The following is a 27,735-nucleotide window of genomic DNA, read 5'->3' as shown; positions in this document are numbered from 1 at the left end:
TTATGAAAAAACACAGAACTATCAAAAGTTATATGTAAATCAATTCACTGCATGCATGAAAAGTCAATACAGCAGTGCTTGATCCAGTCCGGATCCCTTATCAATGGCTGGGTGGATGTGTAATATATCTTAGCTACATTTGCATAACAATATTTTACTGCTTTAATTAGCTAGGAACTGAATTATATATTGTAAACATCCTATTGAAAACACAGAATATTCCACAAAGCCATCCACTTGAAGAATGAAATTTGGCTTTGAAAATCGAATCCTACTTTGAATTTTGAATTTCAAATGTATTGACAGCCTTAGGAGAAAAAATATGGCTCATTTTCAGCCACACGTTTGCCTTTGTTGGTTCGTGTGTAAGATACCACCGTGCCATCCGGGGGAGTGCCCAGCACGCTGCCATCCGGGGGAGTGCCCAGCACGCTGCCATCCGGGGGAGTGCCCAGCACGCTGCCATCCGGGGGAGTGCCCAGCACGCTGCCATCCGGGGGAGTGCCCAGCACGCTGCCATCCGGGGGAGTGCCCAGCACGCTGCCATCCGGGGGAGTGCCCAGCACGCTGCCATCCGGGGAGTGCCCAGTACGCTGCCACATCAATCTCACAGCAGCTGGGCAGCTCATGAAGCTCATGTTATTTATTAAAGCTTGTAGGACAAAGTGCTTAGACAGAATCACATACAATATGTACGTTTTCATATAAAATAAATGTGGTTTGGATGTTGTCACATGTAAATGGGAGGGGGGGGGGCATATTTGAAAGCCATTAGAAAGGAAACAGTCTATGGTATAGATTATATATTAGCGTGTGACTTAAAAAGATTACCAATACTAATTGGATGAAATTCTGGCACAACAACCAGAACACATTCTACTATGGCTCCTTGCCCCATGGTGGGAGCACGTCAGGTCAAATCGCTGCTCCACAGAGGTCATTCCCACTGAGCTTTTTATAGAGCTGCACAGGGACGGTTATTGAGCATACACAAAACAAGCACACAGTGAGCATTTAAAGAAATCGAATAAATAGAACGCGTTTCTATCAGATTTTATTGACTCACCTAAACACAAAAGGACTACAGCAGCGTGACTTCAATGTGTACATACTCTCCTCTTTAAAAGGAGTGCTGGTCCTTTAAACGCCTTTTGCTTTATGTGTTTCAAAAACATCAGCACAACATACTGCTGGAGAAGAAACAAAAGGTATTACAGGTTACCTATTTTCAAAGATATAGTGGTTCGATTAGACTCTACAGGTATACGAACCAAACTCAGCAATCAGGAAACTTGCTACAGTTTACCAGAATAAAGACAGTCTTTGCAGGAGACGTTTGCTTCCATTGCATGGAACAGCATGTCTGCATTTATACCTCCATTCAACTGAACTTTATTCTTTCACAAAGTCAAATACACCAAAATCATCCCCTTCCCCCAGTTTTAAATAAAGCATAAAAAAATCAGTTTAAAAGCAACATTCCCAGTAATTTTTTCAAATCATCTGCATGAGATAAAAATTAAATCTTAAATCGGACATATGTGCTGTTCACATTATTAAAAAAAGTATAAAAACAAAAAAACCAGAGAAATGTATATGTGTGTATGTTCACCAGTTTGGACACTGTGTATATTCCTACTCATGCAAGAAAACCAACTTCTGAATAAATATTTTGCACTGAGAATCTTACAAGTATTTACTCTTTTCTCATTGTGCACCACTCACTTATGCACAAATGAGCTGAAGCACATCCTAAAAGCACGGATATTCATTCTTAATGTCCCTGGAAGAATTAAACTGAGGTGGAAAGTTCAGGTCCAGAAAGTACAAATCCAGACCAAGATTTGGCTTCAGCCAATCAGTTGAGTAATCTGACTGAGACTCTTCTATATTCAACTGGTCGGTTGAAATTAAGTCTTGGTCTGGATTCGTACTGTCTGGACCTGAACTTTCCACCTCTGGAAAGAAACACCCTACAGTCAAACCAAACAGATAACGGGGGATCGGACAGACAGCTATGCGCGGGGATGGATGGATTTAGCCTGAATGCACTAGTAAGTCCTAGTCTTTCAGTTGGGAGTCCAGTTAGAGGTGGATTCTCTCCTTGCGGCTGCGATCGTACAGGATTTGCGCTAATGCACTGAACGCAGAGGACGGGTGAAGGCAGCGCTGGGAGGAGCGACACTGGAATGTATCTGAGGCGTGGTGTGTGAGAGCGGCACGAACGTAGCTCATCTGACACGGGCTCATGATGGGTGGGGGGGGGGGGAGCAGAAGAGAGGGGCTCACGGTGACAGGGGGGGGTCGCTTCCACCTTAGCTTTATATTGTCAACTTCCAGAGAACAAAGACCTTGAAAATGATCTATAATGGATCGAAGTATCCACCAGTCACTCCTAAAACTCATCTACACAAAGAAAATTTATACTTGGAGATGCCAACAAGATACAGGTAACCTGATAAGGAGCCACATACTAACATAAGCGGTTAAAACATGCTGGTTCCCAGAGTGCGGAACAGGATCAGTTACGCTGGACAATGAAGTATTCAAAGGTAATGAGGAGAAGCAGTGATCCAGGCCGTCTGAGAGCTACATCTTCATCCTTACAAACCCAAAGAGCTCAAGCACACTGACATGGGGAACTGAGGTCTGGCCAAGATGGATCACTCTTATTCCAGGAATCTGAAACCTTCCATTCAGGGAAAATTTATTACATGAAAATGAAATTAAGTGCATAAGTCCCTAACACTGGCCTGGACAAAAGCCTGTTTCCTCTTGATCCAGTATAGCTTTTGCATCAAACTATATTACAAGTATGTAGGATAAAAACTTTTCTTCTCCTTTTGAGGAATTGTTGGCTAATGAGAATAAGTCTGAGTTCAGGAAGGGAGGGAAAACTAACAGAGTAAAGTGGCTGGTAGTGAAAACCAGACTATTGGAGATTCAGTCTGAAATAACAGGAGCAGGACCGCAGCAGAGAAACCGAACCCAGGTGTGTCAGTTTTCAGGGGCACAGCTTCGCGGTGACAGAACGCAACAGAACAGAAAACGTTAAAAAAAAAAAAAAAAAAAAAAAGAAAGGGGGAAAAGTCCAGTCTCACCCGGAGGCCTGAAAAGATCCAGCAGATGAGAGGTTAGGGAGCGACTGCAGTAAACAGAGAGGTGGAGGGAGACCACATCACAGGAAGCTGAACACAACCATGTGACAGGAAGTACTTAGAACCGAGGAGAAAAAAGCAACGATGTAGCAGTTTAATTACAGTAAATGGGCCACAAGACTGAGTAAATAGGTTTGAGGGTGAATAGACTGGGTGACAGGTATAGATGGAGCTGCTAATCAACCGAGTAAAAGAAAGTAAGAGTGAAAGACAGGGAACATGGGTGTAACAGACAGTGTTGTTATGCCTGTGTGTGTGTGTGAGTATGCGAGCGTTTCTGGGGCACAGGGGACAACGGGACACAATCAGCACTTGGCGAAGGTCTGCTTGATCTCCTGTAGCACGTTCTCCAGCAGCGATGGCTCGTCGCATTTGGCATCAATTGACACAGTCTGGTCAACCTGAGAGGAGAGACATGGTAACAGGAAATCAGGAGACCACAAAGGAAACAAAAAATGTAGAAGGATGTTTTACTGCTAAACACTATACCGAGTAAAGGGGAAGAAAGTGATACAATGTATATTTTAGTAAAGATTAAAAAAAAAAAACCATCACCAGCTTAAGTTACAAAGCCTGAAGTGAAATGGCTTCTTGGAGATTTTCTATACACTCACAGTTTTGACGAGCAGACAGACATGGTGACCCTGGATTGACCTGCTGTACATAGAAGCACAGGAATCGATTCTCTCCACAACTGGGGGGGAGGGAGAGAGAAATGGATCAGCTAATGTCATTGCCCGCATGCGTCAGAAGATCTTCAAATCCCATATTCAAGGTCTCTCAAAAATCTTCATGCTTAATATCCATAGTGATTTATCATCCTTACCTCATTTCCCAGTTCTCATGTTTTATTTAAAAGGCAGAGGACCGTTTCTGACATCAGTCCCCCCCTCCCCCCCAAGGAAGCGTACCAGAGAAGTGGTGGTGAAAGCAGATCCTGGCGAGGAGGTGGTGGAAAGGCATGCTGACGCCCTCCAGCCGCACGGAACTCGCCTTCAGGTCCCCGGATTCCAGCAGCTTGGCGAAGGCGTCACTGGCAAAATGGCAGCACGTTACTGGGCCTGGTTTTCCGACCACGACCGGGGCAAAGACACCGCAGACCGAGCGGGAGGCCAAGCGGAGAAGCACACGAGGAGCACGCAGAGTGATCCACGGGCGTCGTGGGCATTACGCCGATTCGCCACAATGCGTCACTATAGCTTCAGCGACTGCGCATTCCTTCCTATGTTTTCTACAACGCAAAGTCACACGGTGATAATGAAAGCGTGCTCAGGCAGAGAACGTTAAGTGCAATGTGAGGATAGACCAGCGGGGGGGGGGGGGGGGGGGCAATCGTGCTCCGGCACGGTACAAGGCAAGTCCTCCCCTAGGAGTGCCAGCTGAGGACACGCCCACGTACCTGTAACACGGAGTGGTGATCATGTAGGAGGTGCAGGTAAAGTGCAGTTTGAAATCCAGTTTCTCATGAGTGGAGGAATCCTCAGACTGTGCAAGAGGAAGGAAAAACACACACACACACACACACACACACACACACACACACACACACACAGTTAGGTGCATCCTAAACGTTCACTTCCCATTCACTTCCCATTCACTTCCCAGTTTATGTTAAACATGGCTAAGGGGTGTGTCTGTCATGCAGCAGGACGAAGGACACTCGACCCCAACCTTGACGATGAAGGCGAGGGTCCCCTTCAGCTTCTGCGGCATGACGATGCTCTGCACGGAGAAGACGAAGCGCGCCTCGTTCGAGACTCCTGCCAGAACGAGAAGAGGTCAGGTTAGTCAACGGCGCTGCAAAGTCAAGTAGGAGGAGGCAGAGTGGGGTGGGGTTAAAGGGCAAAGAACTAAGCATAATATAAGGAGATTAAGAGAATTCTAAATATTTAATAGGAAAGTTCATTTAACACAAGAACATTATAGTTGCTTCTTTACTCACCAGGGGGCAGCTGGAATGGGATGGTGACAGCCTCGTGGGGGCTGGCACCTTCGGGGCGCTGCAGCTTGGAATTGAGGGAGTCCAGCACATTGAACTCCATGGACTTCAGGAAGCTGCTGCTGCTGCTTTTATTCTCGAATATTACGGACACCACCACTTGGCTGCCATCCTGCAAGTTGCCCTGGATGTCGTACGACTGAACAAGGAATGAAGAGGTCTCAGGTACGGCCAGTGGCCGGACGGGGGCACCTCGGGTACGGCCAATGACACTCATGCAAAAAGTCCACCACATCAATATGCAGCGTAATTACTGAACCAGGCCTGGGAAAAAATGTTGCGCTATGCAGCTTATTCAGTAAAACCTTAGCATGTCTTAAAGGAAAAAAAAATGAAAATCTCACCTCTGGACGCATCAACAGTGATTTTAAATGCATATGTAGCTATTACAAAGCTGCAGTCAAGCAGGAGTGAATGGGACAAACCGACCCAGTCCTTCCCACTTAAAAGGTATGCATTCCACTGAGGTCTCGTTACAGAACCGAGCCGGTCGTCTCGCACCACTGTACACGCTCCAGGTGAAGAACACCTCACAGCAAATCACCCAAAGCGTCACCCAAAAACTCAGCAAATCACCCTATTGGTTAAACCCATACCTGCATCTACATCCTCCATTATCTTTAAATTAATAAAGAAAGAATATAAAAATAATTAGTCTTTACGTTGAAACGCACACAGTGAGAATCACATGCAAACACTTGCAGGAACCCAGAAGTAAAAGACCGGATTGGGGTTCCTGAGGATCAGGTTCGGGAAACAATTGTGCGATAGATGATCAAATGCTAGAGAAAAGGCTTACTCACCATTTTGATGTAAGGGTTCTCAGCAAGGAGGCAGTAGTTGGACATTGGCTGAAGAGATTAAGGGAACGGAAAAAAAAACACATTCATACCCTGGTGTAGGTAACCTGAGGCACAATATATCTAAGCAAAACACCTTTTCGTGCCATGAAAATAATGACAAAATACACGTCTGATACAGCGTTAAGGAGAAGCTGGGCTGTGTGACTGTAGGGCTGGGCGATATCGCTTAAATATCATATTGTGATCATCAACATTTTTTTCCTGTGCTTATTGTTATGCAAATTGTAATTCTTATTGTGTAAATGTCTGTAAAGCACTTTGCAAACCCTAGGATTAAACATAAAAATTGAATGACTGATTATCAGGGAAGAAAAAAAAAACACCTGCGATATTTTATTTTTTTCTACATATGCGTGATAAATACTGATATTGTGAAAATATTGGAAAACACTGTGATCATTTTCAGGGCACATCGCCACACCCTACATAAGTGTGATTTGGCGAACAGCGCCCCATGGAGACATGCGATGGATACTGACTGGAAGAGGCTCCTCTTCCTCTTCCTCCTCGCCGTTCCGCACAGACTCTGCCCTTCCCCCGTCGCTATGGTGACGATGGTGCCGCTTCTTCTTTTTCTTATCCCTGTCCTCCTTCTCCTTTTTCTGTTTTTTCTTCTTGTGTTTGGAGGATTTCTGAAGTCAGATCAGAACGGTTTAGGTTGACCAGAGATCGACTGTGTGCATGTGATCGCAGTAGTCACAGGAAGGGGGCGCCACTGTGCAAATGCACGTGTCGAGATGGAATTCACCCCTCGTGTTTCTCCCCTACCACAAGAGCACCATTATGACACGAATTCACGAATCAGGCTGTAATATGTTCACAAGAAGTCGTACTAAGAAGCTCTCCTGAAGAGAGCCGGCACTTGGCTCAGACCCATTACTCAGAATCCTCTCCTTCAACAGGGAGAAGCGGACAGCTAAGACGTCATCATCGTTTAGCCATCGGCGGTGACTCACAGGCTCCTCAAGCTCAGCGTCTTTGGGCTCGTCCGGCTCAGAAACCGGGGCGGCATCAGGGACGACTTCCGGAACTGGAACCGCTGCCTCCTGTGGAGGTAAAAACTGCCCTTTAAAGGCAGCCAGACTGCAGTGCCTCACACACGTAGACACAGCGGGACAGGCATCGCTAATTCAGCTCATGGGAAGTGGGCCAGTATTCACACATGACCTACGGGGGCTACGAGCAGATGAGGCCTTTAACTCTTGCTGAAGGTCAAATATAATAGCCCTCTGTGAAATGAATAGGGGTCACAAATGCAAGTCAAACATCACTTTAAGCAGACAGCTGTGTTTTGAGGTGGCTGCTGCTCATTAAGGCAACAGCAGTAGCGATGAAGTCAGTGTTTCTCAATCCGGTCCTCGGGGACCTGCAGACAGTCCACGTTTTTGCTCCCTCCCAATAGGGAACTGAGAGGAAGCAAAAAAAATAAAATAAAAAATGGACCATCTGTGGGCCCCAAGGACCAAAGGGTTGGGAAACACTGCTTTAAGAAATGGGGGACGAGAGCCACTCTTAGGGGAGGATTTTAATCACAGATAACAGATTATTATACAAAGTTGCATTTCCACAAATGTCTTAAAATGGGCTCTGATATTCCTGAAGGCAGATGCTCCAAATGAGTTTCTTAAACGTTAGATGGGCTCAGCTGGAAAGGCGCTCCCTCAGAGAGCAGAACAGAAGCAGCCTGAGATGACAGAGGAGAGAGAGTGAGGGAGGGTAATGAAATAAGAGGCACAAGACAGTCAGGCCCCAGCTGAGGAGAGTCAGTCTGCCTCCCAGTGGCTCTCAGCCGGTCTGACAAAGGCGGCGGGATAAGCTGGAAAATGGGATCTACCCCGAGGACCGCGAGGCGTAAGGAAAAGACCCACACAGACGAGACTAACGAATCAGACAGAAGTGACAAAAACATGTTCCAAATTGACACAAACACACAGTAGACAAGAGCTAGCATTGGCAGAATGAAAACTACAGAATCTCGGGTACGTATGACAGCTAGAAAGTACAGAAGAGAGACTTCCACAGACATGGGGGCAAGGAGGGGGTGAGGAGGGGGCGAGGAGACATGAGGGCCAAAAAATAAAAACGAGAGAAACTCAACCTTTTTATTAGAGGGCACTGGAGCACTAGAGAGCCAAAAATCCAGATCAGATACCTAGAATTAGAAGGGGTGGGAGGGGTTAGGGCAGACATACTGAAATGAAGCCGTAATAGTCACTCAGGAAGCATTCCTGACAGCTCCCTGCTCTTATTTCAGAAACTAACCCAAAACAAAACAAACATGTCCTGTATGTGTAGGTGTATGTGGAGCTCCCCCTACTGGTCATCGTTTGTGCAACGCTGGCTAGGTCCCGTGGTACCTGTCTCTAGCGGTTACGGTGCTGTACCTCCGCCGTTGTCACCGCAGGTGGATTCGTCGCTTCTGCAGCCGCCGCCATAGCCGCGGGCTCTTCCGCCGACCCCGCCTCGGGCTCCTCTCCCCTTTCCTGCCCGTGTTTGTTCTTCTTCTTCTCCTCTTTGCTTTTCTGCAGGGCAGAGACCGGTGGGACGTTACTGGACGTCGCTGGAGAGGATGGCTGAGGACAGACCGAGCGCTACAGAGCCCGACTGTTACAGAAGTGCACAACAACAGTGAAAGACTTTCCGGGAAAAGCGGGAGATTGTTAAACCAATAACAAACCCAGAATGATCCCGAAACAGGCAAAACAAAAGCACACACTCGCCTTCCGCTCTTTGCTCTTCCTCTTTTCCTTCTCTTTCTTGTCCTTCTTGCTCTTCTTCTTCGGCTCCTGAGCGACGCCCTCCCCCTCGCCCCCCTCCACCGGACTTTTGAGGGCGTCCGGGGGCCGGTGTGCCCTCACGGGCAGCTTCTCGTTGTCCACCAGCGGCCTGTGGGACACAGACGACCGGTGACGCCGAAAAGCAGCGGCGAAAGATCTGAAGCCCAAAGAGTGACGGGCACGAGTGTGTAAGCAGCAGGAGGGACAGCAGGGAGCAGAAGGCCAAGCAGCCACGTCCCGCCTGCACACTGCCAGCCCAGGTCTGTGTTTGAGCCGCATTGTCATAAGCAGCATGATGTAATGCAGCATAACCCAGGCAGGGTCGGTCAGAGTCGGCCTCAGAGAATTTACTGCCTATTTTTAAGTGTTTGGAACTGCGCCACTTAAAATCAATACTGTAGATTCTGACTCATTCAGCTTAAATACGACATTAATCATTCAAACAAGCAGCGGAATTCACTGAAACGACCCAGAACACCGGCCATACCCAGCATGCACTGCTTCGTTCCTCTCTTCGATTTCACGTTACATGCTCAAGCCAGGCAAAGCTTCAGCTAATTCTGGGCTCCACGGATGCACCGGCTAATCTAGCATTAAGGCTCACTTCTCAGAACCTGCCTCTCTGACAAGGTCGTCCCATTGGTTTAAACGGGTCTGAAGCAGCACACTGGCCCGATACCCATGGTGGGCCAGCTTACCTGCGTGTGGCTCCCATCACCAGACTGGGAGAGCGGCAGAGGGGTGTGTGCGTGTGACAGAGGGGGAGAGAATCACAGGACACGGTATCACGACAGAGTGCGTCGTATGAAAGTTCGTGGAAGGACGTGCTTACTAACTAGGAACCATAGCTGCTGGGGGACACACTTCCCCAGTTTCGTACTGGGTGGGGGGTACATATGTACGTTCATCAGCCCAGTCATTTCCTATTTTTGTTCATCCTTAAATTTGAATTTCATTTACACTGTTTACTGTGTTGAATCTTATGTATAAATAAATATACCCTAAAGCGTTTAGAAGAGAGTAACGGCGCTATATGTGTTTAGAACACAAAATATGTAGAGAGAGAAATAATGACCATAATGGCCGAAAGAAAGATGGTACTAACTTATCGAGGTCTATGTCGAGAGCTTTGTGGGGGTCGCTGGGGTCCTTGTCATCTTCATCACTGGGCAAAGCATTCTGGGACAGAAAGAGAAAACCACACGTCTTCTCCTGATACCCAAACCTGTGGATCTTTCAGCTTCGTTTCATATAGTTTCTTTTAAAGTAGGATTATCTGGATTGTGACGTTTTGGTGTTTTTAATCTGTAATTGGGCGACGGCTCCATTTAGCATCCCAAACGTGTTAGCTGACCGCTAGCTGACGGCCGCCTGCCTGCCTCACCCCCGCTACCCCCCCCACCTCCCCGTACCTCCGGCATCTCCTCGGTGACGATGTCCACCGTATGTGCCGGCGTGATGTCCTCCTCGCTCTCGCCGCCCGACTCTGCCCGGTGACCCCGCCCACATTTATCCTTCCTCCTCTTCTTTTCCTTTTTCTTCTTCCTCTCTGCCTTCTCCCTCTGCCGTCGCTCCTCCTCCAGCTTCACATACTGGTCAGACATGGGCATCCCTAAGAAAGCACACCGGGAGGGGGGTCAGGGGCGGGGGGGGGGGGGGTTCAGATGAACAATGTCAGTAAAAAAAGAATAAAAAATCAATTAACTCCATTTCTGGGCCACATGGAAACAGCAGAGCGAGACACCCGGTGTGACCCAGCAAAATGGGCCGGATGAAACCCAAGGGGGCAGCTAGAGAAACGGCTCCTTCACTTCGGATCGACGAGATTCACGTCGGTGGACGGTGAATTGAAATTCTTTCCCTGGGGTCACGGGGTTATCAGCAAAAGTGAAAATGCGCTATATGAAATCGCACGAGACCGAGGGAGTACACAGCATATGGTGCATTACACGGTAATAGAAATATGCACAACAGCATATTCCGCAGTGTATAGTACAATAGTGCAATAAATAAAACGGTACAAAAGCACTAAGCAGTAAGAGGGCACGGTGCAAGTGTCAAAATCGGTCACTGCCTTCAATTACTTCACATCTCTCACACGTAATTACAAAGGAACGACCAAATGGCACTAACATGACAGACAGGAGGAGGAGGAGGAGGAGGCTGAACTGAGCAGAGAGCAGCGTAAGTGCGGGGAGAGGAGAGGCAGGGAAAGTCTGCTTTATCAATCCCCGAGGAAGGTTATGCGCCTAGATCGGACGACTTGACTATCCACACACTGAAACATGCTCCCAGACCCACCTGGGACTTTGAGAGGCACGCTGAGGTCGATCTGCACCACGGGAATGTGTTCCACACCTGGGGTTTCTGCGTACACCTGCAGGACCGACGGAGACAAGCAGGAGAAGAAAAAGCCCAAAGTCACGGCAGTCATTTCATCAGCACCCACAGCACGGAATCGCAGCGCAAAACAAATGCCTGGAAATCGGTCCGAACGTCGAAACATCACTAGAAAGAGTGTTAGCAATAGCTGAATGGCAAAGGCGCATTTCACAAGTACCGATTTTCATCAAAACAGCCTGTAAAATGGCTACACTTATATTAACTGCACACAGACGGGCAGATGGAGCAGAGGGGCACCTGCTTTATAAATACTGCCCGTCCTTCAGCAGTTCTGTGGGCATCTGGACGACCAGCACAGAATGAGATCTGCTGGCAGCCTTCACCTTTCCGGCACAGGGGTGGGACGGCGCCACACGGCGGCCACACGGCGGCTCACCTTCTGGGAGGACGGCGAGGCCTTGATGTAGAACGGGTTGTTCGCCTGCTCCTGTTTCCTGGCTTCTCTCCGCTACATAGAAGCATTTGACAGCGATTAGTGGCGCGTACAGGTTCGGGAAGCTCGCCTGGGGGACACCGCCGTGATTGACATGTGTAGCATAAGCAGGTACACAGATGAATTTGATCACCATTGCAATAGGACTGATGACTGGACAGGGCTACGATAGGGTGACCACCCAATCCATGTCCATAGGGACAGAATGAGCTACTTCAGCTTTTATAAACTACTTTAAACCTGAAAGGCTCCTGCGCTTGGCTAAATATTTCAACTCTTCTTGTGCTTTTACCGGTTTGTTTCCTTGATTGAAAAACTCATCCAGCTGTTTCACATTAACACCAGTGACACATGCATGATTACAGGAGGCTGACCAATCAGCACACAGCAAGAACTCCAGGTGAAATCCAGGTCTTTTTTAACAGAAATGGTAGTTTGCAAACCCTGTCCTAGCTTACAGTGTCCCCCCTGAACTGGATTAGATGGTCACCCTAGGCTACAAGTTTATCAACGTCACTGTACACGATCGCAGCACAGATTTCAGTGAGAGAGAGGGGTGGCAAGTCCGAATGAGACTTACACCTGTGCATTTTTGACTGGGGTGGATCATCATACCATTTTACCGAATCTTAGAATTCAGCTGATTCATTAAACGTGTTCTGGGCAAACAGCTCCCCAGCTTTTGCAGGTAAATGAAGATCCTCACAGCAAAATGGCAAACTACATATACAGTAAACACATTACAGATGTAAATCGGGAACAGTGACCACAGGGAGATGTTCTCTTATTTTTCATATGAGCAGTTAGCATGGGACGCTGCTGCGCTGAGCTCCGTACCCTGGCCAGCTCCTTCTCGTCCACCTCGGGGTGTCGGGGGCGGGTGGGCCGTTGCTCTTCCTGGGCGAAGACGGCCTTGGGCTTCTCGTCCTCGGACTCGCTCTCCGACGGCGGCTCGTTGATCCACGCGTCGAGGTCCAGGCTGGAGACGACATGGCGGTTTAGTGCCGAACCAGGCCGGACCGCGCTTGGCATTAGGGAACACGCCGGAAGGGGAGTGGGGGCCGGCGGCGGGTACTGACCCCTCGGGGACCGGCACTTTCTTCTGTGCCTTGGGGGCCACAGGGTTCAGTTCCCCGGCAAACAGGGCCGTGACCTCCTCAGCAACCTGCACCTCCTTCTGCTGCAGCTTCTGAACATATTTCACCAGCTGCAAGATGCAGGAGGCCTGGGGACGAAGGGGGGCGGTAAGAATGGAGCAAGTGTGTGGATTGGTCAGCAGGGCCCACGCCCCCAAAAGGTGATTGGTGTGGACCTGACGCTCACCCTCTCCTGCACTTCCAGGTTGGCGCTCTGGACAAAGAGTGGCAGCCTGTCAATGAGCAGCTGGCTGGTCTCCTGTGCCACCTGCCTGTCAGGGACGCCCTCCTGGCCACGTAGGACGGTGGCAAACAGCTTGGCTACATTCTGCACGTAGACTGCCTGGATGTGGCCGGGCAGGGTGGCCACTTTGGGCCGCAGCATCGCCTCCAGGGTCTGCAGCGGGTCCTTCAGGTGCCTGTGGGGGGGGGGTCACACTCCCACCATCACCCACGTCCGTGTTCCCAGCATGACCTCTAGTAGCCCCATCATTCTGACGGTCTACCGCAGGGGATCTCTAATTCCGCAAGAATCAGGACCCAGGTGATAATCCACCATTATCAATCAAAATGGTTAATGTCAAAAGGCTGGTTTGAAGGACAAAAATATGACGCAGAACCACCAAATTTTGAACACATGTAACTCGTCATAATGCCCCCAGAGAGTCGTAAAGATCAGCCTTTAATAAAGTTCCCAATATAATGTATTGATGTCCTTATCAAAAATTATTGTTAGTTCATTAACGTTCATGAAATGTTGTTTTGTTCCAGACCACTGATCAAAAATGTGATGCGGACCTTTGGCCACAAAAAAATGAGAGAACCCCAGTTCTTACACTGCATTATTCCTCCTGCGCTGTAGAACATTCTAAAATGCCGCCATGCTGGGTTAATTACAGCCAAACCAGCAAGGAGACGCTGAGAACAGCTGCCCATGTTTCAGCCCCCACCAGGCTTCAAGGCTCCTCTTCTCGTTCTACATCAGGCCCCACATAAGGCTCACCGGTGTCCTCTCACACATTACAATGCTCTACATCACCGCGAACCACAGTACAGGCTACACTGGGTAAATGTAACCCTTCACCTCATTCAAAGCCTGGGCTCAATTTTCACTCTCTGTTAGCCATTACATCCAAACCAAACCACTCAACTCTAGTTGTGCCTCATTATGGCCAATCAAAGGCTACCCCCCCCCCCCTCCGATTTCAATGTCTTACTCATTGCATTTAACCCACGAAAACACCTGCTTATTTTATTTGTTTGAACTCATGAATGCTTCCGTAAAATCTCAGCCACATGCTCTGTCATCGCCTGCTCTATCAATCATGCTAAATCCCACCTCATGTAGTTCAGCAGTAACTAAGGAAGCATTGAGTACCTCAGGGCCACCGATCATCGCTAAAGCGAATGAGGCGTTGAGGTTCTCTGCAGCTGCGTGACGCGGAACGTGACCGGCGGCGGCGGTACGTACTCGGAGAACTCGCCGCAGATCCACGCCGCGGCGTACAGCACCTCGCAGATGCCGTTGCGCTGCGTGTTGCCGGTGAGCATGTGGGCGTTGTCCAGCAGCATGGCCATCTGGGCCACGGCGAAGCCCCGGATGGCCTTCACCCGGATGGCCACGTCCAGCATCTGCGAGGCGATGAGGTGCCCGTGGCGGGTGCCCTCCAGCCGGGTCAGCTCCACCAGGATGCTGATGTACCTGGGGGGGGGGGGGACAACGACAGAGCACTGTCACTCAGGCCAGATTCGAAGTGCAACTCCACCTTCACCAATAAAACACTGGGGATTCCCAAAGTGGGGGCCGCAACAACCGGAGGGGTCATGTGACACGGGGTGGGGGGTGTGAATGGGCACACAGGAAACGCTAATGCACCTGTCTCTCCCCCCCATTTGTCTACAGAAAAGGATTTGGGAATAGAAGACAAATGTTTACAAATGTGTTTAGAGTTTTACTCTGGAAATGAATCTGTGCACATACTGCTTCCAAAGGTCACAATGCAGATTTAAAAAGATGTTTGTTTTACACTCAGCTATTTGTTCTGTGACTTCACAGTGCCTGGTACACAGACTGGCTCCCTAAAAACAAATATAGGTAGGAAGCGGTGACATTAGGTGTTTAGCCCTGTGTTTTTGCTGATGGCAAAGCTGTTTCAGAATGAAATACCAAGGCTCTACATACACACCAAGTGACCTGGAGCTCGTACGGAGCTCCATAAAGGGCTCCTGGAGACCACCACAGCCACCAGACCAGGCATCGAACGTCTACATATCTCATCTGATTCCCTGAGCCAAACCTGCCACACTGGGTACCAGTTTGTACTGACCACTCAAAGTTGGTGATGTACTGGTAGTTGCTCTGGCTGCAGATGTCGATGATCTTGGTGAGCAGCTCATCGCGGTAAGTGGTCCCCTCCGCCTTGTCCATGTGCAGCATCAGCTTCTTCACGATCTCCATCAGGTTCTTCTTGGAAACCTTCACACACACGCAGACGTTCACGCCGCTACAGGCCCCTCCTTCACCTTCGGTTCATACTATGGATGAACAAGTAGCTGGCTGGCTCACTTACACTGATTTTAATGTTTTTTGGCTCCATTCTAAGATGTGACAGCATTACAATAAATGGCACACACTGGATTTTTGTGGGATTAATAAATGCTAAATGCATTTATATATATATATACACACATACTTCAAAAACTCTACTGCCTGATATAGTGCCTCTTGTAACACTAGGATTCAGAGGCGGCATCGTTAGTAAGAAAAATCATCACTGATTATCAGCTCCTGAAAATCACTTAACCTTGATTTAGAGCCGTTTCCCTCCCCAATCCGATCCTCGGGACCCACAGACAGTCCACGTTTTTCCTCCCAAAGGGATCAGACGGTTTAACTAAACTGCCAAAAAATAAACATAGAAAAAAAAAGCACAACGCTACCATGCCGTAAAGAAGATCGAGGGCCCGAAGTCGGATGGACTCGTCTTTGTCGTCCAGACACTGCAGGATGAGGTCCTTGTGGGACTGCACCGACTTGGGGTGGGTCTTCAATATCTTTGACATGGCCAGTAGACCCAGGTACTTCACTAAAACACATGCAAGACACTCACTGGGCAAGGTTCCGGAAACAGGGCTCGACACAAAGACCACCCTAGTCACCGCTGACAGAACACTGGGTACATATGCACTCCTCTGCACATAAGCTGTCATTACAAACACTGAAGGCATAGAACAAGCGATATTGGTCATAAAGACAATATCATAGAGCAAATGCTTCCCTACATGTTCTATGTGACAAGTCCAAAATACTGTGTGAAACGGGAGCACAGTTACCACAAACAGCGCTCTACACACAAACAGCGCTCTACACACAAACAGCGCTCTACACACAAACAGCGCTCTACACACAAACAGCGCTCTACACACAAACAGCGCTCTACACACAGCTTGTAGTTCTGTCTCCAAGCTGACGTTTATTATTAGACAGATTCCCCAATGAATGATAATTGGCCGACCTTATTAAGCAAGAAAATCATGAAAATGGTGGACAAATGTTGAACCAGATGAGAAACAGCCAAGGTTATAAAAATGTAGTTAGAGTGGTGACTCAGTGGCTCCAGCAATACATGAATATAAATGAAGCTGTTTCTCCTAACATTCATGCAAGAGTATTTTAGGAAAAACATGGTTTCAGGGAGAAATATAAAAGCAAAGCAAAACCTGCAAGTTTTCATAAACAATCCTAGTCTGCTCACAACAGTGTAACCCAGATAAATTTTGCAAAATGTATCCAAATTATTTTGGGAAACAAAATAAATGTTGACATTAAATTATGGTGCACAGAAAGTACATTTCGCTTTGGGATTTGGAGAGGTATTTAAACTAGAATGCGGTGTTACTGAAAATACATTTTATTTTGCCGGTAAAAAGCCTCTATAGACCATCACCAATATGTCCGTCTTGTGACAAATCAAGATACTGGCTGTCCAGCTAGCTAACTATAATCGATGTCCAGTTACCAGGGAGACTTATCTTCTTGTAACAGAAAAAACCAACAGCTGATGTCTAATCCACAATGTATTTTCCTTAGGAAAAAAAAATGAAAAACTGATGTTCAATGATGATTAAAGCATGTGTTGTTAATACTTATAATAGCATGATAACAGCAGTAAATGATTCATACACCCTGGGGTCACATATTCCAGCTGTTTAACAGTCGGTGCCCAGAAACAGTGCTCTGCTTAACACGCAAACCCGGCCAGGTGCCGCTCACAGGTCTGTTTTCACCACAAAACCACCATCACCCGAGGGCGGGGATGGATGTCCAGTTACCAGGGACACGGGTCTAAACGGCCGAAAGGACGCAGCCAGCGTGGGAATGGCACGGGGTCCGGCGGCAGGCTCACAGTTCTGGTCCGAGTCCTCGATCAGGATGCGCAGTTTCTGCACGCAGAGCTGGGGGCGAGAGGGAGGGAAAACTGCTGTTGGAGACACTTCAGCTTAGATGCGACAAGCTTATAATTTTGCAATAAAAAACAGATGCACAAGTGCTTTGTTTTTGGAAGGATCATAGTTAACTGTATTGAGTCCCACGCAAACATGTTATACAATCCTGCTGTATTCAGTGACACTTAATAAACTTGACAAAATTAATTATTTAATTGGATTGTAAAGGGTTAATCTCAGTATTCATGGGAGAGAATTAAAAAAAAAAAAGAAGCTGGAAAAATACCTGAATACTGGCACTATGATTGGGCATCCCAGAGGAGAGTGAGATCAGCACTGCAAAGACAGACAGATGCTTATGAAGTCTTACGTACAGGCCGGTCACTCAGCACAGTGCCTACATCAGAGTGTGCAGGGACAACAGTATCCAAAGATCTTACTCAAAGTTTTCAATAACTACTGATAGCGTATTATAATTTAATTCAGGACACAGTCACCAGTAGCAGTCATCATCAAAAAAAGGTAGAGGATAAAGTCATCATCATCTGATGAATAAAACCAAATCTCATTTTACATCTCTAATCTCTAATCACTAAACAAACCAGGATAAAGTTTATGATCTGACCTGCAAACACGCAGCTAACCTTCACAGCATTAGTGACAAGTGACCGTGATTTTACAGCACAAATGCGACCCTGATCTTTCACGTCATTGTCCTCAAACAAGAACAGAATTGCAGATAAAACGATACCGACCTGCAATGACAGTGTTGACACACTCATACAGCAAAGACATGGCTGAGGTACTGAAGAAGGAAAAGGTAAACAAGTTGGAGGGGGCGAGGTCAAATGAGGCCTCTCATACAGGCAGACGACAAAAGGTTTAGCCTGTCAAAACATTCTCAATAATTACAATCATTTCCCTCTCATCAACTATTACAGGCCTTGAGGCAGATTTCCACAGGAACTATGCTACACTAATTTTAACCAACAAAAGATGGGAATATCACTAATGTGACTGAAGCAAAGATATTGTCCTCCTCTCACAGTATCTATTAGTCACAAAACCAGCTGTAAGGATGTCATTGGGTGGCAAATCCACAGAACCCAGTGTCGACACACCCGCTCGCCACCCTACCTGTGGATGAGGTTTGTCAGCGGTTCGATTAACTTCTTCCCCAAGCGAGGCTCCAGGGGAGTGAGGGCCCCAAACTGCGGAACAGAGACAGCAGGAATTAATGGTGAACCAGGCACTTCAGACCAGCTCTATAGCAGGAAACAATGGTTTTATTTTTGCAGACTTCCCACTTCATTGACTATCTCAGCGTACAGAAGGAGCGAGCGAAGAGGCAGGGGGAACAGGAGACACACTGTGCTGAGCCACTCACCAGCTTGATGATCTTGATGAGGACCCAGTTGTTGGTGGAGGAAGTCATGAGCTTGAAGAAGAGCGGAGCCAAGGACAGGTAGTTTTTGGGGTTCCGTCTGGCCAGTTCGCAGATGACGTTCACAGCTGCTGACTGGACCCCTGGGACACATGGTGACGACAATTAACTACGAGGAGTCCGTACAACGTCTGCACAGCTGTTGTAGACTACAAAAGTTCATTTAAATTCATTACTCCAAGGTGTGTCCCAGCTTTCAGAAACAGCATAACCAATCAGCATTATGATCCAATCAGCCATCTTTGACAATGCGTGCAGGATTGAATAATGGAAAATTTGTCCTTTTCATCGCACTCACGTGAGTTTTACTTGCACAACAATGTTGAGCGCAGAACGAAAAATGATTGATAACCAATCAAACTGTAGAGGTGGGTCCAAGCAGCTAGCAGAGGCAGGGGAAAAACATCTGATTGATAGGTCCCAGCTCCTCTATTTGCGAAGAACCCACTTCCTTTACAATCTGATTGGTTCAGAGAGATAACCAATCATTTTTTTTGTTCTGCCCTCAGCATTTTTGTGTAAGTAAAACTCCCACGAGCTTTCAGCGTGGTCCTCTGCTTCAGAATCCCTGTGCCTCTTCTTTTTTCGTGAATTAAAATTACACCACTAGTTATCTCACCCTCCTAACCCATTTCTGCTTCCCTCACCAGGGTCAGGGTCCTCCAGCTTCTCCTTAAGACGGGGAAAGGCCGGCCGTAAGGACTCTGGGTATTTCAGGAACACTTTGTACATGATTAACACAGCCTTCTTTCGGATGAATGGTTTAGTGTGGGACATCTGAGACAGAGTGGGAGTAAGTAGGAATTAAGTAAGGAAAATGAAATGATACAGGACCAGAAGAGGAGAAGGACAGAGGTGCTTACCAGGGTCATAATGTCATTGGCCAAGTCCCGAGCGAGGTCAGGGGTCACAAAACATGACAGGCCAGTCAGAGCGACTCCTGTGTCATACTGGTTAGGACTACTGAGATCCTAAGAGGAAGACAGATGGAGGGAGGGATGGATGGTTATAACCAGCCCCCTTCAAGGACAATCTGAATTGGGGGGGAGGAGTCACAGACCTTACGAATCTGATTGGTGGTCAGCATGATGACATCAGTGCCTTCGTGAAAGCACTGGGAAGCTGCCAGGTAGCCAATCCTCTGTTAGGAAGATGGTATGTTAGAGAGACTCCAGAGCTAAAGCTGGGTACTGGGCTTTCAGCTCAAAGGCGCCACATTTCTGTGTGTCCCTTGAATGGCCGCCCCTCACCTTGTATGTGAATTTGGAGGAAGACATAACCTCCACGATGTTGAAGGCTGCCCAGCTGACGTCGTAGCCCAGCATCTGCAACTGTGAGGAGGGTGCAGGGCAGGTTTGTGTTATGCAAACAGCACTGGGCCCCGTTCACATCCAGGCTGTAAACACCACACCGCGGCACGACGCGACGCGGTGGGATTTCAGTCCTGCGGCGGTGAGCAACCGCACAACTGGCCGCTAATGATGCCAAACCAGCCGCTAGATCCCTTCTGGTGTTCTAGAGAAAACTTTCTATTAGCGTCTAAGAGCACTTCATTAGTGTAACTAGCCTGACTGAATACTCATAATGACGGCTCATCGGAATCGGCGTCCCCTGTGTAACGGAGGGGGCCAGTCAAATAACAGCCCAGACTGCTCCCACTGGCCAGCTGTGCAGTAAACGCCAGCGCCCACTGTACAGTGAGGATAGCGAGAAGAGTTCGGCTTACGTAGGTGAGCTTGCACACAGCATTGGCCTTGACTGCGATGTTGTCCTGCTTGAGTTCCTGTTTGATCTCATCTATGCAGGTGGAGATGTACTTTGCCTGTGGGGGGGGGACAAAACATGGTTTAACACACTGATACACTATGGACAATGCAGAAAAAATGAGCCTAACTGCATGTCTTTGAACTGCAGTTGGGAAGTAGGATACCAAGCAGAAAACTGCATAACATGGAGAGGATGCAAACTCCACAGATCACTGATCCCACTGGGCTCCCAGTTTCTCTCCAAATGTTAAATAAATACGCAGCCTGATAGAGTCACACCCTAGTAATAAATGTTCCTATGAATGTTAAAGTTAAATATTATTAGGAAAAACATTTGCCATTTTTTAAAAGGCAACACATGGATTTCTATATGCTACATTCCTGTTTATTTAGGAGCTTGACGCTTTTAAAACAAAGAACAAGTGCAAAGGGAACTAAGCTACGCTGATGTGTCACGCTTGCAGCCACAAGAGAGAAAAAGGGGATGACTAGGAAAACTGGATTTGCAGATGAAGAGATCAGCTCTGTGCAGACGTAAGCGATCTGAGGCTGTGCAGCACACACACACACACACACACACACACACACACAAAAACAGAACGGTGGGGGCCGCTAACCCCAGCTTCAGATAAGGTGTCTGTATCCAGTGCAAACCGAACAGGGGAAACTGCAAACGATTCAGGATGGCAAACCAGTGAACAGGATTCACAGAGGGAGGACCAGGGCACTGAATGGCGCCCTTATGGTGTGACGGCAAACATACGCACCAACCATTTTGCTCTCTGGCTATAACGAGGAACGTGGAGGCCAGAATACTGGTCTGTCTCACTCTCACACAGCTAGAACAGACTCACTCCATACAGTTATCAAGTGACAACATGCAAACAAAAGGGCTTTTGCCCTGACTTGAACCCCCCCCCTCCCAAACATCTACACCTTCCACCCTTCTACTTTAATCGCCTTCACTATAATCTATAGCCATTTTCACGTATTATCCTTAGACCATTTGACAAAACAGCACCTTCTTAATGATGTAACTTATCCATTTCATTTCCATTTATATATACACGGCTACATCTTATACAATGGGACTTTAGGTATCAAATGTAACACACACACACTGAGTAAAGACTCTCCTGCACAAAGCTAGGAGTGAAAAATTGGTGGATTTTCCATCTCCGTTACGGTGGGTCAAACAATCCATAAGCCTGGCCTAGATAGACACCACCTATCCTTTGCTATCCATTGCACAGATGTTCAATCGAGTCGGGGTGCACGCACTGTCCAATCGCACAGCTGCTTTATCGATTCAGGTCCTGTGCCACTGTCCGAAAACACAGTCCGGTTATAGGAAAGAATTTAACAAAAAGAAATCAGTAATAACTAAGCAATAAACAGTTGTCATCAAAAACATCACTAAAACACAAATAATATCTATGTCAACTGAATTTTGCTAACAGATGGTGTGGCACCATAGACATTTTAAGGGCTAGTATTATTTGCAGAATTTTGTGTTCATGTTATTACCTTTTTGGTTGTCATCATTTATTGGTAACTGCACTTGGCGGGAGATAAATATTAGTAATAGCTCAGTTAGTGCTGAAGTACAAATCACAAAAAATTCATGAACGGATATAGTTCCTACTTGAGCTAAAAGATGCATCATGAATCATTAACTTGTCATTGACTTGTTCCTTCAGTAGTTCCTTCAGAACTTAATTCTGTAAACCTTTGTGAACTAAAAGATAAAACAACAAATGTAACTGCTTGGGATAAACGTTTCGCCATGATTCATTAATGATGAACAAACAAGAGGTCAGTATTTCACTTCAGTTATTCATGACTTGTTCTTTCAGTAGTTCACAAAGGTTTACAGAATTCAAAGACAGAGACTGTCCAGATAAAACATGCTTCACGATTTTTTAATGATGAATTAACATGTCATGAGTATGTAACTAAGACTTGTTCAATTGATACATAAGTAATAGTATAATATTAGATTATTTTTGCCCCGTCAAGTAAAGCGTTACCAATTTAGGATACTTAAAACGCTTTTTGTGTCACTTTTAAACAAGTAGATTCCCGTTTTCACCTTAAATCGTTATGTCGTTGGCAGTGCAGTACGGCAGTAAACGGAACAAACTAAAATAAAAGCCTTTCATGTTTTTCTGTTGTCCGTGCTTTACCTTAAATCCCTCTAAGTAACGGGCTGTGTTGTTGGCAGTGCAGTACGGCAGTAAACGTAACAAACGAAAATAAAAGCCTTTCATGTTTTTCTGTTGTCCGTGCTTTACCTTAAATCCCTCTAAGTAACGGGCTGTGTTGTTGGCAGTGCAGTACGGCAGTAAACGTAACAAACGAAAATAAAAGCCTTTCATGTTTTTCTGTTGTCAGTGCTCTTGCCTATTGTTGCCCCTTGTTCTGCCATTTGCCAATACTAAGACATAGGCTGCGTTCGGTGTAAAGAGGACATGACATACGGTCTGACAACGCTATATTTCTTTAAGAGTTCAGTACCAACAGGTATCCAACCGGGTAGCACAGCGCTACCCACTGGGTCGCGCGCTACATCCTGGCTGGATAGGTGGTGTCTAGTTTGTATACTCTGTGTACAAACTAGCAGAGCAAACAGAAACGTTACATGGAGAAAATACAGGGGGTCCAAAAAAACACATTAACACTTCAGAGTGAGGACCCCCCCCCCCAGTCTGAGAGAATGTGGCCAGGTTACCCCACTCAAGGGGAGCCGTAACCAGGCAGGTAACCGTCATAGATTCGCACCATCCTACTGCACATTCATGTAGAGAGTGTTCTAACAGCAGCTTCTAGGGCAAGTAACGATGTGATCGCGATTATAGGGCTCTAGATTTTACCGAGAAGCCAGAGTCCGGGCAAATGTCTCACCCATCGTCTCATCGATTATTGCGCATGAGACATATAATTGCGATTACGTCACGCCGTGATCTCCACAGTCCCAGCAACTTCCAAACTACATATACTATTAAGGCCATAATCATTAGATTTGTTTATTTTTTCCCCAAGTAAAAAAAACGACTGACCACAAATAGAAGCCACATCATGAATATTATATAGGCACAGATAAGTGGGCTAAGCCTCTATGCCTGAGATCAGAAGGACGCCGGTTCGAGCCAGGCCTCGGCACATCTGCGGGTCCTTGAGCAAGGCCCTTAACCCCCAGCTCCCTGGGTGCTGCTGTGTGTGGCTGCCTTTCACAATCAGTGTGCTCTGATCACTGATTGTGAGGCGTAAAGAGAATTTCCCCATGGGAATCAATAAAGTATCGATTATTATTATTTGGCCTATTATTATTAAGTTTATAGTTTAAAATACAAAGATGCACTGTTAATTCCATCTTAGAGTCTTCAATAGAACATTGATAAACATAGATGCGGGTGAGCATCACTGGTTCATGATAAAATATTTTATGAAAGAACAAGAAATCATGGACGAACAGGCAATCAGAGGGACAGCAACAACTTCAGAAAGAACTTAATCAGCCTAACTAATCTTTAACTGCTGCACTGGAATCGGCATTTTCACCATTCAACGAAGAACAAATAAATAAAAAGCATGAAATACTGCAGTGCAGGTAAAAGAACAAAGCGGCATTAAGCTGAGTCAGAAGCCATGATACTGTTGGTCATTTTAGGGACACTTGTGCCTGTCAATGTGTTGAAATGACATCAGTGGAGCCAGCTCCCAAGAAACAAGGGGACAAAATGTGACACATTCAAGTATCAACATTTAATATCATCAAATCAGATTCAATCTGCATACAATCTGTAATTATACCAATGGAGCCCGGCATATTTCTTTGCTCCTGTAAAATAAATCGCCATTATTACGTGCACTGACCGTCTGCTCTTGATTCTTATCCGGTGTGGAAAAACGAACCGACTTGTAAGATCCTCTTGAGGAATTAAGTGTCACCCTTTAGCACAACCTCATGCTTAAATACAAAAGGCGTGCCGTGCTCCATTCATCAACATCTACACCTGGCTGCAGAAATAGGTCACTTGCTTTATGTAGATTTTAACTACAGGCCTGTGAGTCAGACAGGCTTGTGTGCTTTGTGTCCTGAGCACTGTCACAATTCCTATTTAAAACAAATAAACTGAATTCCTATTTAAAACAGCAAAATGATTCTATTAATTGCAATGCTCTCCCACTTCCTACCATTCTTGTCTAAACATTTTTCTAACCAGGCCACTAGAGACATTTCTCTGTACACTCTGCTCATATACAAATAAACAGTTCAAGCAGCTAAATTTGTTCCATTGGAGTGACTTTTCAGGGGATTATGTTAAGTTCAGACCCTGATATGTGCAATTAAAAACATTTATCCTAACATACAATGCCATCTGTTCATCTAGCCTTATTGAAAGCAAAGAAATCCACATTTTACATAACAAGTTTACGTTAAACCATTTTTAAAAGTATTGGAATATACTTCCTTTGTGTTAATCCTACATTAATTCAGGGATTCAATATGCAAATAATTATGATTATATGTTGTAATTAATCATAAAAAAACAGTGTAATTCAATGTTTTTTAATTACTTTAAATTTAGTTAATTTTGTAACCGATTCACAGCCCTGAAAATATAAATAACATTCTAACACTTCAAGGCTGAAAACTGATGATTACGATAAAACAGTGGTCGGCAACCTTGATCCTAATTGACAGGCCCATCCTTAAGACACAGTCAATCGTGACAATCAGACCGTCAACCATTTGATTGTCAAAAAATATCCCTCCTGCACAGCAAAATTTATCGAGATTTCCCCACGGTCAGAAAAATCCCACTTAATTTCAGGCTTATGAGCCATGGTCCATTTTAGCATCAACTTTTAGAAGAATAAGCAAGTGACATACATCTTAAATATGTCTGTCAAAATACAAGACATTTTTTTTCTTGCTGGATAACTAAGTTGGTGGTATTTAGATCTGGTAACAGAGCAATAAGACAGTGTAAGATAGCCGCTATATTAGTGTCAGATACCTAATCTTTAGCCTAATTAAACTTGCCATGAAACTCTACATGATATTGTCCCTAATGTCAGAATCATTTCATGTCAAAATGCTTATAAACCAGCTTAAAATTATCCATTCAAAGCCATCATTAAAATTCACCTTTTAAAAAATTAAGTATCTACATGCATGTTGAATTTTTTTCACAATCTGGGAATATGTAGAACATAAAACAACTTGTAAATCACATTCAAATCAAAAATTCCAAACCAGGTTATTCTAGAACTCTCTGTCACCAGAACTGCAAACAGCAGTGAGGTTATGATACGACTCACATGACTAACTAAAGAAATGTAATATTATTGCCAATAACAAACACTTTAAGCAATGTATACGGGCATACTGTACATATGGAAATAAAACAGTCAATGCAAGATGCAACAAACCGAAACGTACAGAGATCTCAAGAAAACCCACAATGTATAAAAAGTACTGCACTGAAATAATAATGTTATTGCAATAACATGTACTGCCGGCCTCAGATCATCAAACTTATGACTCGTCAACGTGGGTCTGCAAAATCTTTAGTGAAGTTTTGCACGAAGGCACCGACAAAGATCAATGATTTTGCCTATAAAAACCACAGTGTAATATAACATACACAACCCTTCGCAAAGCTACTGTATGAAGAAAGATACATTTGGAAATAATCAGTCAATCACAGCAATGAATGAGAACCCCCCCCCCCCCCTTAGGATCCGCACCGGTCATAGCCAATGTAGCACCATAGGCGAGCATCAACAACGCCGGCACCCACAGTCTGAGGCAAAGTGAAACTGGCACCCCCTCAGAAGTTTGCCCCCCAGGTGGATTAACCCAATCAGGATAGTGTGAAGGGTTACATAAGAACTTAAATTACCAAACAAGAGGAGGCCATTCAGCCCATCGGGCTCGTTTGGGGAGAACTCAGCTAATAGGTCAGAGTTGTTAAAATCTCAGATTTAAAGGAATACAGGGTTTTAGCTTGCACTACACTAACTTGATTTAAAATAACTTAGTTTAAAATGTTCTCTAGCTAATTACCACCTATGGCCACGAGTATTCTGTATCCTGTATTTGAACTAATATTCAAGTTACTATTCAATTGAACAGCATCCAGACCCGTTAGAATCTCATATACCTGGATCATGTCCCCCCTTAGTCTCCTTTGCTCGAAGCTGAACAGATCCAGCTCAGCTAACCTCTCCTCATAAGACATTCCTCTAGGACCAGGAGTCATTCTCGTAGCCCTACGCTGAACCTTTTCTAAGGCAGCAATGTCCTTTTTAAGGTATGGTGACCAAACCTGCACACAATATTCTAGGTGGGGTCTTATCAAGGAACAGTATAATCTTAGCATCACCTCCCTTGACTTAAACTCCACACACCTAGAGATGTAACGCTTTTTAGTCCAAACGATGCTCGGGACGGGAGCTGTCCCGTCATCAGCCAAGCGATGTCAGCACCCCTGCGTGTCCCTGCTGCACCGGGTCACCTGGATCTCTCGGCAAAGCTTCCCCGACCCGCAAGCGATCACTCATCCCCCGCGGCCCGCCACCATTTCGGGATCAGTCATCATGATGGTGACCGACGGGTGTCGCGCATGAACAGGTCGGGCGATAACGGCACCTGGACAAAACATCCCATAATGTCAAAACTGCTCAGAAAAAAATGTCCAATTGAAAAAAGTATCGCCTGTTTCGATATTTATGTGAATATGTATGAAGTTTGGCGCTATTGACGCCTCTAGTATATTAGTTGGCAGTCCGGGCAGAAAAGGCGACACTAAGCTAACGCCACAGGACAGCAGTAGGTGCTCAGTTAACGGGATGGTTAGTTACCTGGTTACCGATAACCACCTGCCTCTTGTCTGACTCGTACACGCTACAGCCGCTGCTCACCTCGGCATGAAACCTAGGCAAACAGGGGCCGGGAGGCGCCGGGCCGCCAGTCGGGCTCACCTCGTCCTCCTTGTGGTTCCGTATGCCGCGCACCAGGTCCTGCAGGTTCTTGTCGAACATCCTGTCGATACTGCCTTTGACCATCTTCAGAGCCATGGCTGCTGCGTCCCTGCGGTCCCGCCGGTCGGCAGGAGGAGTCCCCAGGAGCGGGCTGACCCAGCGTCTTCACGCCGCTGGAGTCCTCACTGCGGCCACCGCCGGCCTCGGGCTTATTTATGTGTTCGTCGGTGCCGCCTCAGACAGGGTGAAGCAAACCTCAGCGCGGTACCCAGAATCTGTGCAGAATCAGCTAGGAAATGGCTGACAAGATGGCGCCG

At 46.3% G+C, this 27,735-nt stretch overlaps 1 protein-coding gene across 4 annotated transcripts; it reads right to left on the bottom strand.

The window, feature by feature from the left end:
• Window positions 1-1,037: 1,037 nt before the first annotated feature.
• On the bottom strand, window positions 1,038-27,735 carry ap3d1 (adaptor related protein complex 3 subunit delta 1). Of its 4 annotated transcripts, XM_023843937.2 has the most exons (34): window positions 27,419-27,735; window positions 20,386-20,481; window positions 19,910-19,990; window positions 19,720-19,800; window positions 19,523-19,630; window positions 19,307-19,436; window positions 18,603-18,742; window positions 18,353-18,426; window positions 17,971-18,020; window positions 17,502-17,551; window positions 17,176-17,224; window positions 15,710-15,855; window positions 15,097-15,245; window positions 14,241-14,471; window positions 12,957-13,188; window positions 12,713-12,858; window positions 12,471-12,612; window positions 11,577-11,648; window positions 11,099-11,174; window positions 10,210-10,409; window positions 9,903-9,976; window positions 9,496-9,519; window positions 8,741-8,906; window positions 8,405-8,542; window positions 8,119-8,172; window positions 6,977-7,066; window positions 6,500-6,652; window positions 5,961-6,008; window positions 5,101-5,296; window positions 4,830-4,918; window positions 4,558-4,643; window positions 4,070-4,191; window positions 3,773-3,852; window positions 1,038-3,559 (listed from the first exon to the last, which is right to left on the bottom strand). In XM_023843937.2, exons 1-34 carry the CDS (start codon window positions 27,512-27,514, stop codon window positions 3,464-3,466), a joined length of 3,765 nt encoding a protein of 1,254 aa, XP_023699705.2. In that variant the 5' UTR covers window positions 27,515-27,735; the 3' UTR covers window positions 1,038-3,463. The 4 variants fall into 4 exon arrangements, with proteins under 4 accessions (XP_023699705.2, XP_023699708.2, XP_023699707.2 ...); XM_023843940.2 differs by lacking the exon at window positions 8,119-8,172; XM_023843939.2 differs by lacking the exon at window positions 9,496-9,519.

This window comes from Paramormyrops kingsleyae, chromosome 15 (assembly GCF_048594095.1).
Source record: "Paramormyrops kingsleyae isolate MSU_618 chromosome 15, PKINGS_0.4, whole genome shotgun sequence".
In the NCBI taxonomy this organism is placed as follows: Eukaryota; Metazoa; Chordata; class Actinopteri; order Osteoglossiformes; family Mormyridae; genus Paramormyrops; species Paramormyrops kingsleyae.
The sequence above is the reverse complement of the archived record's forward strand: the minus strand, read 5'-3'. Positions and strand labels throughout refer to the sequence as shown.